Consider the following 17,628-nt stretch of genomic DNA (forward strand, 5'->3'; position numbering starts at 1 on the left):
TTTTTTTCCACTCATGCTTGTATTATTACACTCATGGTTATTATTGTTATTATTTTAATGTATATTCATTTTCGAGAGAGACAGAGAGACAAGCATGAGTGGGGGAGGGGCACAAAGGGAAGGAGACACCGAACAAAGCGGGCTCCAGGCTCCACCCTGTCAGCACAGAGCCTGATGCGGGGCTTGAACTCACGAAACGTGAGATCATGACCTGAGCCGAAGTCAGACTCTTCACCAACTGAGCCACCCACGCACCTCTAATTAAATTATTTTCAAATCTCTTCTATGACTTCTGCCTTGACTGGCTCACTGCGTAACATTCCTTCACATTTCAAATCTGTGAAAGCTCTGTGGCTCCTAAAGACTTGTCTATTTATTTATTATTCGCTCAACAGACATCTCTTGAGCATTTATCTGCTAAGCACTGGGCCAGGTATGGAGATGATGCCAGTGGATAAGTCATAGATCTTGTCCTCAAGGAGGTCACAATCTAGTTAAAGAGTTAAAGAGGTGGGCATGTGAAAAAAAAAAAAAAAATAGAATGTGGCAAGTGCATAGATAGAGATAGAAACCAGATATTATAGACAGTCCAAGCATGAGCCCTGCCTCAATGTGCTGGTCAAGGAAGGCTTCCTGGAGGTCATAACACTTAAACTGAGTTGGGTTTGTTGGGTTGTTGTATTATTAAAGTTCTGCCTTTTTGCAGAGGCCAGATCATGAAAGACCTGTAATGTGTTGTTAGCACCAGACCATGATTGTAGCCAGAAGTGTCTGTCCCTAAAGCTGGGAGCAAAGCAAAGGTAGCCACCTGTTATAAATGGGATGGAACTACTTACTGGTGCCTGCTTACCTGTGTTGTCTCATGTAACGTATATGTTGTCCAGTTCTTTTAAAACTTACCATGTTGAGACATTTTATTTGAGATCTAAAAATTACCCATGACTTCTTTCAGCACCAGATCATTTATCAGAATGATAGATATTCTGTGGGGGAGGAAGACATCTATCTATACACACAGGCCTGTAGATATTTAATATGACCCTTTTTATACTGTTCTCCACATTGGGAGCAAGTGTTGAAAATAGTAGGAAGGTGTGAGTTTTGCTTAATTGGGCAACTTTGGTAACAATCAGGAGAAAGTGGTTTATTTGAATTATGTTGGTTGTATTCTTCCTTATACATTCTAAACATCTTGAAGTTCGAGTTCACTCTGGGTTTGAATCCTGTCGCTGTCATTTATTAGCTGAGTGACTTTCAGGCCAGTTGTTTAACTTTGCTCAGGCTGTTGATTGAGGAACCTCTTTATTAATAACAATTATAAAGAATATTGCAAGAATTAAGTAAAAGACAGGAAAGTTAGGTGTTTTCTTCATCCTAATGAAAGTTCTTCTAATGAAGATGATCAGTATGATTCTTTTCTTTGTTGGTGATTGTTTTAACTTTGTTTTTCTTATTTAAAATTTTGTAATTTATCCTCAAATACCACTAGCTAATTGTGGATAGAAATAGTGATTTTTCTTGATGTGCATATGAAGACTGTGCTTGTAAAGTGAGATCTAGTTCCAAAAATAATCTTTACAGAAATGTTAAAGAACTGCAGTGTCTAAAAATATTCATTCCAAAGCTGTGCCATCTCATGTAAATTTCTAGAGAAATAAGATTATTTAACTTTTGCTTCTTGTTGGTAACAAAACATATCCATTAATTTGAAGAGTTGTTTTCTTCATGAGTTTAAAATCATTTCAATGCCTGCTGGAAACTGACAAATTCAATTTACTTTTAAGTCATGCACATTTCACAGTACACGCGTGGTGACATCAAGAGTTGGAAAAAAATTAAAAATCTTAAATCAACTCTATCATTTTGTTCATTTATGGAAGTAAGTTAAGCTGGAATCATTCATTTGTTAAAAGTTTTAGTCTTTCTCATCATCAGATGATTTTTTGCTATTATTTCCTCAACTCATTTTTGGCAGAGCCTCATTCTCCTGTCAGAGCCAATTGGAATACTGCAGAATGGATGCCAGGCTGATTACTGTGGATTTGACACATTATCTTAAGTCTTGGATGTTAAGAATCTTAAGAAACATTCTTAAGTCTCACCTGATGACATGGACCAGTTTAATAACTGTTTCAGTTATGATACCAAGAGGAACAATTTTGGATTGGGGGAGTGGGTTTCTTCTTTACAAGATGTGCTGTTTGAACAAGGGAGAAGCCTGGTAAAGTGGAAAGAATATTTGCTTTTAGAATAGAAAAAGACTCTACCACTTTTCAGGTCTGAGCCTCAATATCTATTAAAATGGGTTAATAATGGGGTTATGGTGATGATTGGATGAAATTATATATGTAAAATATCTAGGCCTTTACTGACATAGAGAAAATGCTCAATAAATGTTAGCTGTCATTCCTCACAGTCTTCGTCAAGTTCCACAAAGTGGACTTGATGTTTGTCTTTTCTCTCATCAGCAGCATTATTCTAGAGCTGCAGTAGGAGCACAGAACATTGCCACTGTTAACTTCCAACCCTATCCACCGTGTACCGTGTGTTCACCCCAGCCCATCTTCTCTTTCCTCTCATTTTAGTGTGACCCCTTACCCTGCTCTTCTAAGCAGGGAGTGAGGAATTTGTGGTCGGGTTGGGAGTGGGGCTGTCTGTTCTAGAAGTGAGTAGTAGCTTCCACTTTAAACATATGAATTATGAAGGGATAGAGACATGGGTTTTTGGGGAGTGGGGAAGGAAAGAATCTTTTATTACTAATCTCCCTACATGTCTGGTTCTTCTTCCTTCTTATAATGCCATGATTTCCTACGTAACTCACCTATCTAATGTTGCTTGCATCTTTCTCTATTTCTGGAAATTATAGACCCTTCTAGAAGATTCTGAGAGCCTTTTGCCAATACTTCTTTTAGTCTGCCCTTTTAGAGTATAATGACTGAAGGCAAGAACATTCACATAACAAAGGGTCATTCAGAAATTATTATAGGCAGGCCCTGTGTTAAGTGCTGAAGAGACAAAGATGAATGAGAGACACTCTTACCCTGAAGGAGCTCACACTTACTGAAGGGAGATTAGGCATACAAAGTTATCATTTATTTAGGATAAGAATTCTAGTGGAGTATGGTGTGAGGTAATGGGGACAGTGAGAATAGAATGCCACCAAATGACGAGGAAAGCTTTCTTTGAGGTGGTGGTACTTTACCACAGATATGAATGATAAATAGGAGCATGCTGGCTGAAAAAGGGGAGGGACTGTGTTCTAGAGGTTGTTCTATGTTGCCAAGCTGCATATGATTTAATAGGGGAGCTAGGAAAGTTGTGTAAATGTGCTGTATGAAAAATGAATAATGTGTGTGGGGAGGAGAGAGAATCACATGGGTCAGATTTTGGGGGATTCGGGGACTGGTCCTTTACTTGGTTAGTGCTTTCGGTCTTGTTCCCAAAGTGTCTGAGGCATCAGAAAAACTGCTCTCGGTGCCCACACCTCGGAGTTCCTTGACTGACAGAGTGCAAGTTAGCAAAATTTCCCCTGAGTCATCTGCATTATTCAAGAACCTCTTGAGTGTTGTCATTGTGGGAGGATACAAAAAAAAAGAAAGATGACTGGTGCCTCTTTACGTGTGCATGGATGGGTGTGATCTCCGAGAAGGTAGGAGGGCTATGCTAGGCTGAGCCAGCACTGTTTGTGCCCCGCTCTGGCGAGTACCAGTGCAAGCATGTCCCCGGAACCCATCTTTCCAGTGTTCTTCCATTAGTCTCTGTCAGTATTACCTCATCATTGTCAGGCAGGCCTGATTAAACTGTACTGTAGAAGACAGATGGTTTTTATTTTCCTTGTGAGCTATTATGCAAGTTAAATCTGTGCTAGCATTATTTACTCAAATTTTGCCTGTTACCATAAAATTTAGCCCATCTCCATTTTGTCCTTACTCTCCTTTCTAATCAGGAGTTCCTTTGGATTGTCATTAATCTTCTTTGATGTGTGTTTACATTTTAACATGATCTATTTTAAGCCTCTTTATCTTTTCTTCCTGTCCTACAGTGGGTTTTTTTTGTTTTTTTGGGGGTTTTTTGGCTTTAGTCATAGTACCTCAGATCCTAAATCCTTGCTTTCCCTTCTCCTACCTGTTCCTACAGCAGTGTTTCCTTTGCTTACTAATTCACGGATCTCTCTTCTCTTAGTCTCTGACTCCTACCCATCTCAACTGTGCTTAGTGGCTTCAGGAAAAATCCCGAGGTATGCCTGTGAAGTTTGCCTTTGCCACCTCTCATCCCAGTTCTCCCATCTCTTTTCCTTATCTTGTCCTACCTCTGCCTTAAATAAAACCAGCATAAATGTGGTGCTTACCAAACATGAGCCAGCAACTTGGCCAAAATTAGAGAGGATTCCAGGATGGCTTTAAGGAGTATATGGTATGGTGTGGGAGGTAGATAGATCCGTAAATAACTAAGATAAGGTCTGAAGTATCATAAGTGAGATTTTTGAGGGACTCACAAGATAATGAGGGATAAAATTAGAAAAGCATGAGTAGGAAAAGGGAATGAGGAGCATGGCAGGAAAGCTTCACCCTCTACTAGCTAATTATGACAGAGCAGAGTTGCATGACATTGGACACTCCCTTGTCTTGCTGGGAGCTGTGTCCAGTCTGATTCACTTTGGCTAGGGTTATCTTTTGCTAACTGCCTCTGTTTCACCAAGAAATCCTGAGCAGACTTACTAGGTATGTGTGTCCACCCCTATATGTGATTCCTGCCCGGCTTTTGCTGTGTTTCACTTCCAGGTTTCTCGTATGGCTTCGGGGCCTTATCTCCCACTGCAGTTTTCCTGCAGTCTTCCCACTGGATGTGGCTGGACAAGTTTCGTCCCGTTTCTGAGGGTTGCTCTGTGTACTCTCCTTGGGGGCCTAAGGCCAAAATAGAAAATAGGGTTGGAGGTGACACAGGCAATAGGAAGGGGCATTGTCAGGTTGGAATTTCTCTCGGTTTCAGCAGCTAAGGTATATATATACCTCCCAGACTGACCCAGTTCTGGTATAGTTGTTTTTGCAGAGTCACCAATCTCCTCGGTTAAGACTGAAAAGAACCATAAGAAGACAATGGTAATAACAGACTGAGTTCTGACCTATTTCTCCTTGGTTACTTTACCAAGAGATAGAGATAGGATAATGGGGAATTTGGTTATCATGGTGTTGTTTGTTATTTAAATATCTCACCTTTGGTGAGTGTAAGGGCCTTAGCCTCCCTCACCTATCGGCAAGTGTTGTTAACACCTAGCTCTTGGAAATCTAGCCTTTGGCAAAGCATGCACCCATTGTTTCCAAAACACTTGTGGAAATCTGAGCTGGAACTTGCTATTGACAAATAATAGGAAGGTGCTTCTTTCTAGATTTAGTTGAAAATCTCATGTTTGGAGCAGGTTGGTCAAACTTCTGCAAACTCACTTGGACCCATTTTGCTTTTTTCTGCTTTCATTAGTCAGGATAGTACGTCATTTCATGACTCTGAATCTCCTATGTGGCATATCTTTTCTGGAACCAGTAAATCCCTCCAGAGAAAGTTATAGAAATACTGGCTTTCTAAAGTGAGTTTCAGAGTCGGAGTAGTTGGTACACAGAAGTGTTTATTGAATGAGTAAAATTTTAGTAAATTGGACAGCTGTTACTCAGTTTATGGACTGTATAACTGGGAAGAAAGCCATAAAACAACTTTCAGTAACATATTTGACATAGAACATTAACAGTCATTTCTTATAGAATACACACTTGGTAACAATCTCAACCTGTACTTATATATTGGCTTATGCTTTTCACAAGGTTTCTATGTATGAAAGCCCTTGAGATGATCTAAATGAGTACTGCTGTCATCCCCATTTTACAAATGCCTGAAATAAAGGCTAAGATGCCAGTATGGTAGTCCTGGGATTAGAACTCATAACCTAGTTCAGTACTCTTTCCTTTGCAAACTGTTCAGACAAAAAGTTTGCATGAGTCTGTGATAATAAGAAAAAAGTAAAGCAATGGGTAAGTTTTTTTACCATACTGCTTTTATTCACTTTAAGAAGATGCCCTTTATTCTGAGATTCTCTCATTAAATACTATGTACCCAGCTATGAACCCAGCTATATACACAGGCAGTGGTTATAGTGTTGAACAAGGCAGACATAGAGCTTATGTTCTAATGAAGGAGAAATAATAAATAAGTAAACAATAATATAACAATAAGTAAGTTCAGGTAGTTTTGGAACTCTGAAGAAAATAAAGAAAGGCTGTTGGTGGTGGTATTTTTTATATGTGATATATTCCTGAAAATGTCCATCAATGTTTAATGTACATAATGTTTTTAAGGAAGATTCCTCCCTGAGGAATCCAAGCGGTCATAAAACATTTCTTCAGTGTGGTGTCTGGAGGATTCATTCATTTTAATATTTTTTTTTCTTTTTCTTCAAAATGGATCTCACGTCCAAAATAGGCTTAAGTCCAGAGAGTAACTAGTGGAGGCTAAAGATTTGCTGCTCCAGGAACCCCTGATGATTGATTACCATACCTTTTTCATGCTATTGAGGCTATGAGAACCAAACTTATTGCTAGCCAAATCTACCATTTCACTCATCTTTATAAAATAATAAAGGCAAAATACTAGATGACAACGCTTTCTTATTTTTTTTTTAGATTAGCAACAGAACTTTCTTCCAAGAAAATTCTAGATGCCCAGTCTATAAAACAGCTGTGACTCCAGGCCACAAGCTTACTCTCCTCTTTGCCACACCTTACTGGCCCCTGAGGAATACTTGAGAAGTCACCAAGTCTTTGCAGAACACAGGATGAAAACCGTAATCAAAAATTCAAATTGTAAATCCACTGGCAGAGCCACCATACCAGAGCTTCATAGTCATGTTCTGGGATTTTTAAAAGTCCACATTCAATGGGAAAATGGATTTATATGTACATTTTTACCTAAAATTTTATTTTCAGGTAACATTTCCTATGTAAAGAGAGTTCAAACTTTAATTGTAGCTCTTTATTCAGAGCATACTTTTTCCTCCAATTTTACTGATATAATTACATACACACTATATTAGTTTAAGGTGTACAACATAGTGAATTGACTTAGATGTATTGTGAAATTATTGACACAATATAGGCATACCTTTTATATAATGTGGGCAGGATGGTACTAAAATGGGGCTAAAATACTTTTTTTGCTAGTTTAATTTTTTTTTCTTGCCTTCTAGTTTGCTAGAGTTTGGATACCTGATCCTGAGGAAGTTTGGAAGTCAGCAGAGCTGCTGAAAGATTATAAACCAGGAGATAAAGTCCTCTTGCTTCACCTTGAAGAAGGAAAGGTAAGAATTTTGCTTTTATCTGTTGTCATTGGCATAAAGTGAAGGGAATTCAAAAGTGGGAGTTTGCTGTGACATACCTGACTTCAGATGGAAGTTAAATTTTGAATTAATCTAATATTTTTTACTTATTAAATTGAAGAAAAAAGCAAAATAGCAAACTCAATTTTCTATCACAATTGGTTAGTCAAAATGGCAGAACTGTAAAAATCTGTTATTTGGTCTATAAATTTATTATGATTAGGTTTAAATTCACGTCTAATCCTCCCAAAGATATGCCCGTTTATTTTGTTTAGGCTAGCATCAGTTATTTCATAGTAACTAAGAAAACATTGCTTAAGGAGCCAGTCTGATATTTGATATTTGTTGCACCTAATCATTTGAAAAATATTTATTGAGAAGCTATTATGTACAAAGCTGTTCACCAGCAACCAAAAAAACTTAAAACCAATTGTATCTCTATGCTTTCCTGTCTGCATTCACTGCATGGGTAGACTCATCTGAGTTGCACCTTTTTATTTATTTTTTATTTTTTAATTATTTTTTTAAGTTTATTTGAAAGAAAGGGTGTGTGTGAGCATGAGTGGGGGGAGGGGCAGAGAGAGAATCCCAAGGAGGCTCTTGCACTACCAGTGTGAAGTCCATATGGGGCTTGAACTCAAGAATCATGAAATCACGACTGGAGCCAAAACCAAGAGTCCAGTGCTTAACCGACTGAGCCACCCACGTGCCCCAGTTGTACCTTTTTAATTTCTCCACTGCATTTGACAAGGCATGTCCCACTTTTTTCTTAAAAACCTTTATGACATTAATTTTCTTTAAACAACGTATAGTCTAGCCAAGGAAACTGGATACAAATACATGAAAAGTTACGTAAAATGTAGGATCTAAAGAGTAGTTCAACACCACAATACCAAAGATGTCAAAAGATTATGATGAGGTAGTACCACATGAGTATTACTATCCCAACAGTTAGCTGTACTGAGCACTTACTATCTGTCACACATAGTTGTAAGTGCTTTATTTGCTCTAACTCATATAATCCTCACAACGATCCTATGAAGTGGGGCGGTTGTTATTACACTTTATGGATGAAGAAACCAGTACTCAGAGAGGTGCTCAAGATTATATGGCTATTAAGGAATGAAGCTGGGATTTTAAGCCAGAAAATTTGTCTTCATGATTTGTGCTCACAGCCACTCTGCTATGTTGTAAAGAAAGACAGTAATGACTTTAGGATCTTAAAGAGGAAAATTTCATTACAGGCTGCTTTGTCAGGGAAGGCTTCAAGGAGGAAGAATGATTTTGACTGGATCTTAAAAGGTGGATAGAATGTGGACTTACAAGGAGAAGGGGATAGACCTTATAAGGATTGGAATGTTTTTTGGAGATAGTGAATATAGCAAGTTGCCTGGAGCAGACATTTAGGTTTGTATTCAAGTTCCGGGCTTGCATATTAAAGTATCTGCTAGGTATCATGTTGGCAAAAGGTACTCTCTGACATCAATGTCAGGTAAGAGAAATAGATATATTTATGAATAGTATGGCATGTGATATAATGAAAATAAGGAACAAAAGTAGAACAGAGTAGGGAGTGATCAGACCGGCTGGTGAAGGTCAGGGTTCAGAGAGGCGTTGTCTGAAGAATGAGTAGACCAGCAGAAGTGCAATTAAGGGATCCAGAAAAGCACGTGCAAAGGCAGGAAAGCATGCACAGTAATGTGCATTTGGGGAGGTACATAAGTTCCATGTTGTTAGAATGTGAAGTAAGAGTACAGAACTGGCAAGAGAATGGGGGTGGGGGGGTGGGAACCAGATCACAGAGGGCCTGGTGATCATGTTAAAACTCTTGGACTTCAAGAGATATGTGATGTGGAATGATTGTAGTATTTTTTTTTTTAATTTTTTTTTTAATGTTTTTTTATTTTATTTTTGAGACAGAGAGAGACAGAGCATGAATGGGGGAGGGTCAGAACGAGAGGGAGACACAGAATCCGAAGCAGGCTCCAGGCTCTGAGCTGTCAGCCCAGAGCCTGACGCGGGGCTCGAACTCACGGACCGCGAGATCGTGACCTGAGCCGAAGTCGGACGCTTAACCGACTGAGCCACCCAGGCGCCCCGATTGTAGTATTTTTAAACAGAGGAAGGATGTCTGATTTGTGTTTTAGAAAGGACTCATTGGTGGAAGCACAGAGGATGAATTTCAGGAGAGCAAAATAGAGGCAACGTTAGTTGGGAAAAAGGCAGGGAAGAATTAGGCCCGATTAGGAGGACCTTGAATGTCAAATTAAGAAAATAATTTATTCAACTGCTCTGTGTTAGGCACAATATTAGGCACTGTGAGATATATTTTCTTATGTTAATTCTCACAACAACCCTGTATGTTGGCAGGTAGTATTATAACTATTTTGCAAATAAGGGAAGCCATGGCTCAGAGATATTAAGTAGTTTGGCCTGAGATTACATAGCCAGAGTGGCTTTTGTGTATTGCAGAGACCAGTGCAAGGACCGTTCAATTTGGGGAAGGACATTATATCCTAATAAACAGGCAGGGAGAGATTGAGGAGCAGATTATAAATTCCTTTCCATTTAGCATGATTCATTCCAACCTGTTTTGAATATTTGACCTCTATATCTCTGCAATGTTAAGAAAAGTGGCTTTTTACAAAACCAGCTAGTCCTTCTCTATAATTAAATTACATTTTTTTTCCTTTTTTATTTGTCATATGTTATTTGCCCTTAATACATAGTTGAGTGATAATTTCTATGCTTGGCTTTGTCATAAAGCCATATTTTCCTTGGCTTTAAAGTGAGTAGTTCTTCTGAACTTTTGGAGCCAATCACCTCATTAAAAATCAAATGAAAACTATGAACTGTAATTCCAAAAGCAATACACATATGTATGTATATTTACACATATGCACATATGCACAGTTACAGTTAATTTCAGGAGATTCTTGGACCTCTCAGGGTTCAGGGGTTCCCAGGTATTTACAACATGCCATGCATTGCCTCATTTAATTTTTATCACACCCGTGTGAGCTATTTCTCTTATGCCCTTTCTACAATGAAGGATTAAGATTAAATAACATACCCAAGGCCACAAAAGAAGTAAGTACCAGTTTCAGGATTTGAACCTGGGTTGATCTAACTCTAAAGATAAGCTCTTGACCACTCTTTATTGTCTATTCACTTATCACAGGTGAAGAGAAAGAGAGAAAAAGAAAGGTTATTTAAAGATTAAAGACTTCTGGTTCCATAACGGGTAAAAAAAGTCTAGGCTTCTCAAACTATATTAGCAAAAATTATTAATACAAGTTAATACATCTAGTGAAAAAGAAGACTCTTCATTTCCACCATTTTCTGTGGCTTTGGGAAATGTGCCAGCAAAAGAATGCATTTAATAGTTGAGAAGCAAATGAGGAATAGGAAATAAGCAAAATGCATGGACTTGTTTCACTTTTATTGCCATGATTTATCCAGATGCTGTACCTTATGCATTTTCAGGATTTGGAATATCGTCTAGATCCAAAGACTAAGGAACTGCCTCACTTAAGAAACCCTGACATACTTGTGGGTGAAAATGACCTCACAGCCCTCAGCTATCTTCATGAGCCTGCTGTGCTCCACAATCTCAGAGTCCGCTTTATTGACTCCAAACTTATCTATACATATTGTGGTAAGTGTGCCTTGCTGTCTGAGTGGACCATGAACTCTTCCCTCTAATGGACGTACCATGGAAATATTGTGCATGGGGAAAGAAGGCTGTCGTTGGATTTCCTCCTAGAGAGAGGATCACTTGAGTTATCAAAAAAGATTTACCAGCGTTCATTAGCTCATTGCATTTTGTGCTGAATAAGCTCTTTTGTAAATTACATAATTTTGCTCAAAACAAACAAAACAAACAAGCAAACAAAAAGCCCTGAGCTGGGCTAGGCCCATCTTCCAGATTTTCTTCCTTCCAAAGAAATTATTTGCCAAATTCAGTGACAGTTTGCTAGTTATTTTCATCTCTTACAAGAACTGCTATATGAAGAGTAGATGTCCAGACTTATCTCTGGAGCAAGTTCAAGTTTAGTGTTCTCTTATTCTCAGTGCAGGACTGACAACTCATAGTAACTATTCTTGCTTGATGTGTTTGTCTGGGTCCATGCTCGCTGCATTGTTAGCTGCCAGTGACCCAGCTCAGTAGTCTTTTTCTTTCTCTTGGAAACTAAGCACATGTACATTTGGGTTCTTCCCCCCTTTCCTTCTTTTGTGTCTCTATTTTTTTCTTAACTTTTATTTTCTCCCTCGTCCCTGGCTCTTTTCTCTACTGACTTCTTATCTTTCTTTCACTAATTATTCTCCCCCAGCCTCCGGGCTGGGATTTCATTCATTTTCTTTTAAGTCTATTTGCTTGGTGTAACCAACTCAGCACCTATCATTTCTTCCTTACTCTCCTGCTTTGGACAGGGACAACTATCTTTTCTTCTTAAAGGAATTTATACCTCTTGTATCCTTGATGCTAACTCTTTTTCTTCTCTATTAACTATTTCTGATTGTCAATTTTCATTTCTCCGTTTACCTTTTTCTTGCATATATGTTACCTTCTCAATAAAGCCTTCGCAGCCCACTTTATCTAAATCATAAACCCTTTTCCCCTTCTGTTTCCGTGTTCTTTCTCTGTTTAATTTTTCTCTTTTTTCCTTTTTACTATCTAACCTGTGATATTTATTTTTTCTTAACTTGTTAATTGTTTGAGTTTCCTACTAGAATATAAGGTCTGTGAGGGTAAAGATTTGTCTTTTTTTATTTACTGTTATAAACCTAGCACTCAGGAAAGACTTGAGACATACTTGGAACTGAATAAATATTTGTAGAATGAAGGGCTTCATTAATTTAAAATATACTTACTATAAAATTTAAGGAAACATAAAAAAAGGTGTTTAAAAACGAAAAATATATACATGTAATTCACTACTGAAAAAAAACAGTATTACGTTTACATATCCTATATGTGTGTATATGTGAGAAAGTATAAATAGATATGAAATTAGAATTAGTCTGTTGATAGTTTTGTGTCATGTTTTCCTATTACTTTTAATATTCTTTATAAACATGATTTGTAGTGGTAGCACAAATGTCTACCATGTCTGTTATAGGGGTGTAAGAAAATATTTAGCTACTCTTCCTTTATTATGTAGTTTGTTTCTGCTTTTCACTACTGTGAATAATATGATAAACATCTTTATGAAAAAAAAACCTCTTTGCTTAAATCTCTGGTTATTTCATTTGGATAAATTTCTAAAAGTGTAATTTTCAATTTAAATACTATGAAAATATTTAAGTTTCTTTTAACATTGCCATGGTTTTTATCTTTAATAACCTAGGCCAGTTTTTATTTATTTATTTATTTATTTTTTTAAAATGTTTATTTATTTCTGAGAGAGAGAGTGAGACAAAGCATGAATGGGGGAGGGCCAGAGAGAGGGAGACAAAGAATTGGAAGGAGGCTCCAGGCTCCGAGCTGTCAGCACAGAGCCTGACGCGGGGCTCGAACTCATGGACCACGAGATCATGACCTGAGCCGAAGTCAGATGCCCAACCGACTGAGCCACCCAGGCGCCCCTAGGCCAGTTTTTAAATGGTGTTTTAGTTAAGTCTGGGTATATTGTGTTCAGAGGCAAAGGCTGTGATATATTTTGATCTTTAACAATTTGTTAGTTCAAGATTAACTCAAGTTGAAATTTGTGTTAACTGTGATTCTCGCTTTACCAAGTTTGATATGTCTATTAGTGTATCACTGACTTCTTCTTTTGTTTTTTTTACCCCTCCCCTAGGTATAGTCCTCGTAGCTATAAATCCTTATGAACAGCTGCCTATTTATGGAGAAGATATTATTAATGCATATAGTGGTCAGAATATGGGTGATATGGATCCACATATCTTTGCAGTAGCCGAAGAAGCTTACAAGCAAATGGCCAGGTTGGTGGGAGCTCTATTTATTTTTTCATGACTCTTACTAGATGTGATAATTTCTTCTTTGCTGAGTCACAGATATTTTAAAACACAGTTAAGAGCAACTGGTAAATTATTATTAAATAAACAGACTTGACTATTTCAGATGGCCTGCATTATTATTAAAATAACTTCTTATTTATAAAAGAACATCCAATTTTTAAAAACTGACTTTGGGGAGTGCCTGGGTGGCTCAGTCGGTGAAGGGTCCAAGTCTTGATTTTGACTCAGGTCATGTTCTCATGGTTTGTGAATTCGAGCCCTGCATCAGGCTCCACACTGACAGTGCAGAGTCTGTTTGGGATTCTTTCTCTCCCTCTCTCTCTCTCTGCCCTTCCCCTGTTCCTGTGCATGTGCTCTCTCTTTCTCTCTCTCTCAAAATAAATAAATAAACTTAAAAAAAACTGCCTTTGGAATTTCTTCATGATCCTGTGACTATGTGCAAAGACAGATACTATATTTACAGAAGAGCGGATCAAGAGTTGGTGGTAATAAGTGATGGGTTCACTATCATTCAGCTAATGAGTGGCAGAACAGAAATTAAAAGGCTGGGGCGCCTGGGTGGCTCAGTCGGTTGAGCGTCCGACTTCAGCCCAGGTCATGATCTCGCGGTCCGTGGGTTCGAGCCCCGCATCGGGCTCTGTGCTGACAGCTCGGAGCCCGGAGCCTGTTTCAGATTCTGTGTCTCCCTCTCTCTCTGACCCTCCCCTGTTCATGCTCTGTCTCTCTCTGTCTCAAAAATAAATAAACATTAAAAAAAAAAAAAAAAGAAATAAAAGGGCAAAGGACAAGAAGAAATCTGTCTGTATCTTAGAGAATTAAATCTCAAGGAAACTGAATTTAACGTTAGTATTATGTTCTAGTGTCCGGTGATCCTGAACAGCATCAGTAAAATGTCTTTGATGTTAATCATGGAACCCTAACACTATGACAGTAGAAAACCAGAGGAAAAAGCTACTTTCAGGACTAGATTAGACTCTTAATAATGTGATGTAATACAAAACTATGGAGGTATAGAAGAGTATATATTCAATTCATATCTCCCATCTTCAGGTAAGAACCAGCATATATCCTCAAGCAATTTATGAAGTGGAGAAAAAACTAATATTGCAGAGGTTTTATTTTCTCCTTTCCAAACGGGGAGAGTGTTTGTACATAATTGGACTAGCATGTGACAGAATTTTAGAATTATTTCATTGACAGAGTCCATAGAAGTCATTATGCCCTTTTATTAACAAATTATTATTATTTCTAATAATAGCTATTAGGTACTCTGTCTTTGCAACATACTGTTTAATTGCCTTCAATTTTTTAAGTAGTTTTATCCTCACAGCAACCTTCTGAAGTTAGTATTATTATTAATCTTCATTTTACAAATGAGAAAATATAAGCAATAAGAAGTTACTTAACTTTCCTAAGGCCACATAACTAGGAAGACTAGCTTTCAAATTCCATTAGTCTAACACTGTGAAGTATTATCATATTAAATACAAAATGACTAAATATAGTTTTGTACTATATAACATGGTATGTTATACCAGATTCTGTTATAAAATAGGAACTAGTATCAAAAATGTAAGAAATGTTACTTTTTGAGGCTTTTCAATTCCGTCTATCAGCATAATTTCCCCCTAAAATTAGAAAAACCCACCAATATTCGATGTGTATAATCCTGGAGCATTGCAATACAAGTGAGCACGGCACAAGTACAGCCAGAGAACTATCAGGGAGAGAGGGAATTGCATGGAGTGCTAGGCCCTAAAAATTATCTCTGAAAAATGTTATGCTGCTCATAGAGAATTATATGACTTCTTTGAAAATACTAATCTGAAAAATACTGATATGAAAGTCTGGTTCTCTGCATCTTTGTCACAGGAAATTCAAAAATAGTGTTAGATTTGTATGAATATTTCTGGCTTTTCAACCCTAGATTTACTTTGGTTTCCTAACATTTCTTCCCTCATGATTCCCCCATGACTCAGTCAATGTGATTTCTTTACTATAGGTTTGCTGGTTTCTTTTCCTTTTGCTTAGTTTTGTTTTTTAGGCAGTTTTAAAATACGCTTCAGTTATGATATTATGTTCACCATTTATAAATATATTTATAAGTCTGTACACAGAAAATGTGCTACAGCAGCTAAATAGACCACGTCTCTCAGGCATATAGTTGGAGATACATATTGCAGGATCGCATTTTTTTTCTTACCAAGTGATGAGGTGCCATGTTTACCAGATGTGAATCCTGGAGTTTCACATTTCCAGTACTCTTAGAGGCCCCTTATATCTTCAGGGAAGTTATAGACACTTGTTCAGTAGACCTGTACTGAACACCATCCAGACACTGTCCTGGGCATAGGGGACACAACAGCAAACAAATGAGACAAAATAGACAAAAGTTTTTACCCTCATGAAGTGAGGCAGAAGATACACAGTTTTTCACATATTAATAAGTGCTATCCTGGAAAATAAAGTTAGGAAAGTAAGTAAGGAATGCCAGGTAGGCAAGAGGGCATATGTAGTAATTTCAGGGAAAGCCTCATTGTAAAGCTGCCCTCTCTGTTTTTTCGCAAACTTAAAAAAACCTTAAACTTACAAAGAGGTTGGAAAAATAGTACACAGAGGTACTGATTTCCTTACCCTCACATTTCCTCCCATGTTAACATGTTATGTAACCATTGTAAATAACTGAAACCAGGAAATGCACATTGTATAATACTGTTAAGTAATCTAAAAACCTTGTTCACTGTTTATCATTTCCCCTCCAATGCCCTTTTTCTGGTCTAGGATTCAATCTAGAATCATACATAGTACCTTGTGTTTCTCCTTAGGTTCCTCCAATCTAGAACCATCCATTAATCTACAACTATCTTGTAGGCTCTGAGGACACAGCAGTAGAAAAATTAGGCAAAATAGACTCCAAAAATTCTTACCCTCCTGAAAGTTTGAGTTTTTTTCCTGATCGAGTAATTGAGGCTAGCCACACATTTTGGACAGTCATATCACAGAAGTGATGTGCCCTTCATCATATAGAGGAGATATAAGATACTGATTCCTGGGGATACTAACATTGATCACTTAGTTAAGGCAGTATCTACCAGATTTCTCTATTTTACTTACTGTTTTAAACTTTGAAATTAATAAGTGTGTTATGGGAAAATACTTTGAGACCATGTAAATATCCTGTTTTTCATCATACTTTCACTTACTAATTTTAACATCCATTGATGATTCTTGACTGCAATAATTTTTACTGTGGTGTTGATCAAGTGGTCATTTGCTATTTTCTGCTGTAAGGAAGAGCTGTTACTTTCCCCCCATTTATTTAGTATTTATTTTTTATTTCTATCAGTATGGGCTCATGGATATTTATTTTAGTCTATGGATTATTCATTACTATCACTATTTATTTTGTTCAAACTCTATCAGATTTTGTTCAAACTCTATCAGATTTACTTTGTTGAAACCTTGGAGCTCTTTTCAAGTGTACTTTCAACAGTCCTTTATTATGTTTTGATCATTTTCTTACATTTTAGCAACATGTGGCTCATTTTCTGATTTCCTTACCCCAACCCTAGAATCAGCTATTTAATTTCTTCAGGGAGCCCTGGTTTCTTTTTTGGAGGAATGGTACTTAGAAACAAAGATCTTTCTGCTAGGAATGCTCATTACTATTGGGGCATCATCTTTAAGCCCAGTTCACAGAGCTAGGAAATAAAGGTTTTCCCATAGCCTTACCAACAGAATGTGTTGTCATACTTTTAAAATTTTGCCACAATGACAGGTGATAAATGGTATCCCAGTGTTGTATTAATTTGCCTTTCTCTAAATATAAAAGTTACACATTTTTACACACACACACACACACACACACACACACACACACACACCGATACATGTCTGTATATATTATTATGTCTATCTGTATATATATTAAAAAAACTTGAGTTCATATTGATACATCCAATTCCAGTTCAGCACCACAGTTTTTATTTTTGCTTTCTCTTTTTCCTTCATTTATCTCCTTTCTTTGGTCTTTAGAAACCTGGTCTCCTTATCCTGTATGTATGTGTATACACACACACACACACACACACACACACACACATACATATACATATATATATGTATATTTCTTTGCTCAATCCTAGAATGTTCATAAAGTAGTAAAGTAGTTCTAAAAATATTATCCCATACCCCCGTGAAAAGCAAATTTACCACTCAAGTACAATATTTGTGTCCAATTCATTTTATCTTTAGCCTTATGGTATATAAAGTACTGATTTCCAAAG

General features: G+C 37.3%; 1 protein-coding gene across 6 annotated transcripts in view; it reads left to right on the forward strand.

Moving 5' to 3' along the window:
• The window catches only part of MYO5A (myosin VA), a 188,814-nt gene that overhangs the window by 54,175 nt on the left and 117,011 nt on the right, over positions 1-17,628 (forward strand). For all 6 annotated transcript variants that reach the window (XM_060618497.3, XM_060618500.3, XM_060618501.3 and 3 more), the window contains exons 2-4: positions 7,232-7,342; positions 10,847-11,018; positions 13,162-13,306. In XM_060618497.3, the coding sequence (XP_060474480.2) occupies positions 7,232-7,342; positions 10,847-11,018; positions 13,162-13,306 (428 nt within the window). The remainder of the gene's footprint in view (positions 1-7,231; positions 7,343-10,846; positions 11,019-13,161; positions 13,307-17,628) is intronic.

The sequence above is a fragment of the Panthera onca genome, chromosome B3 (assembly GCF_046562875.1).
Source record: "Panthera onca isolate mPanOnc1 chromosome B3, mPanOnc1 haplotype 2, whole genome shotgun sequence".
Taxonomy (NCBI): Eukaryota; Metazoa; Chordata; class Mammalia; order Carnivora; family Felidae; genus Panthera; species Panthera onca.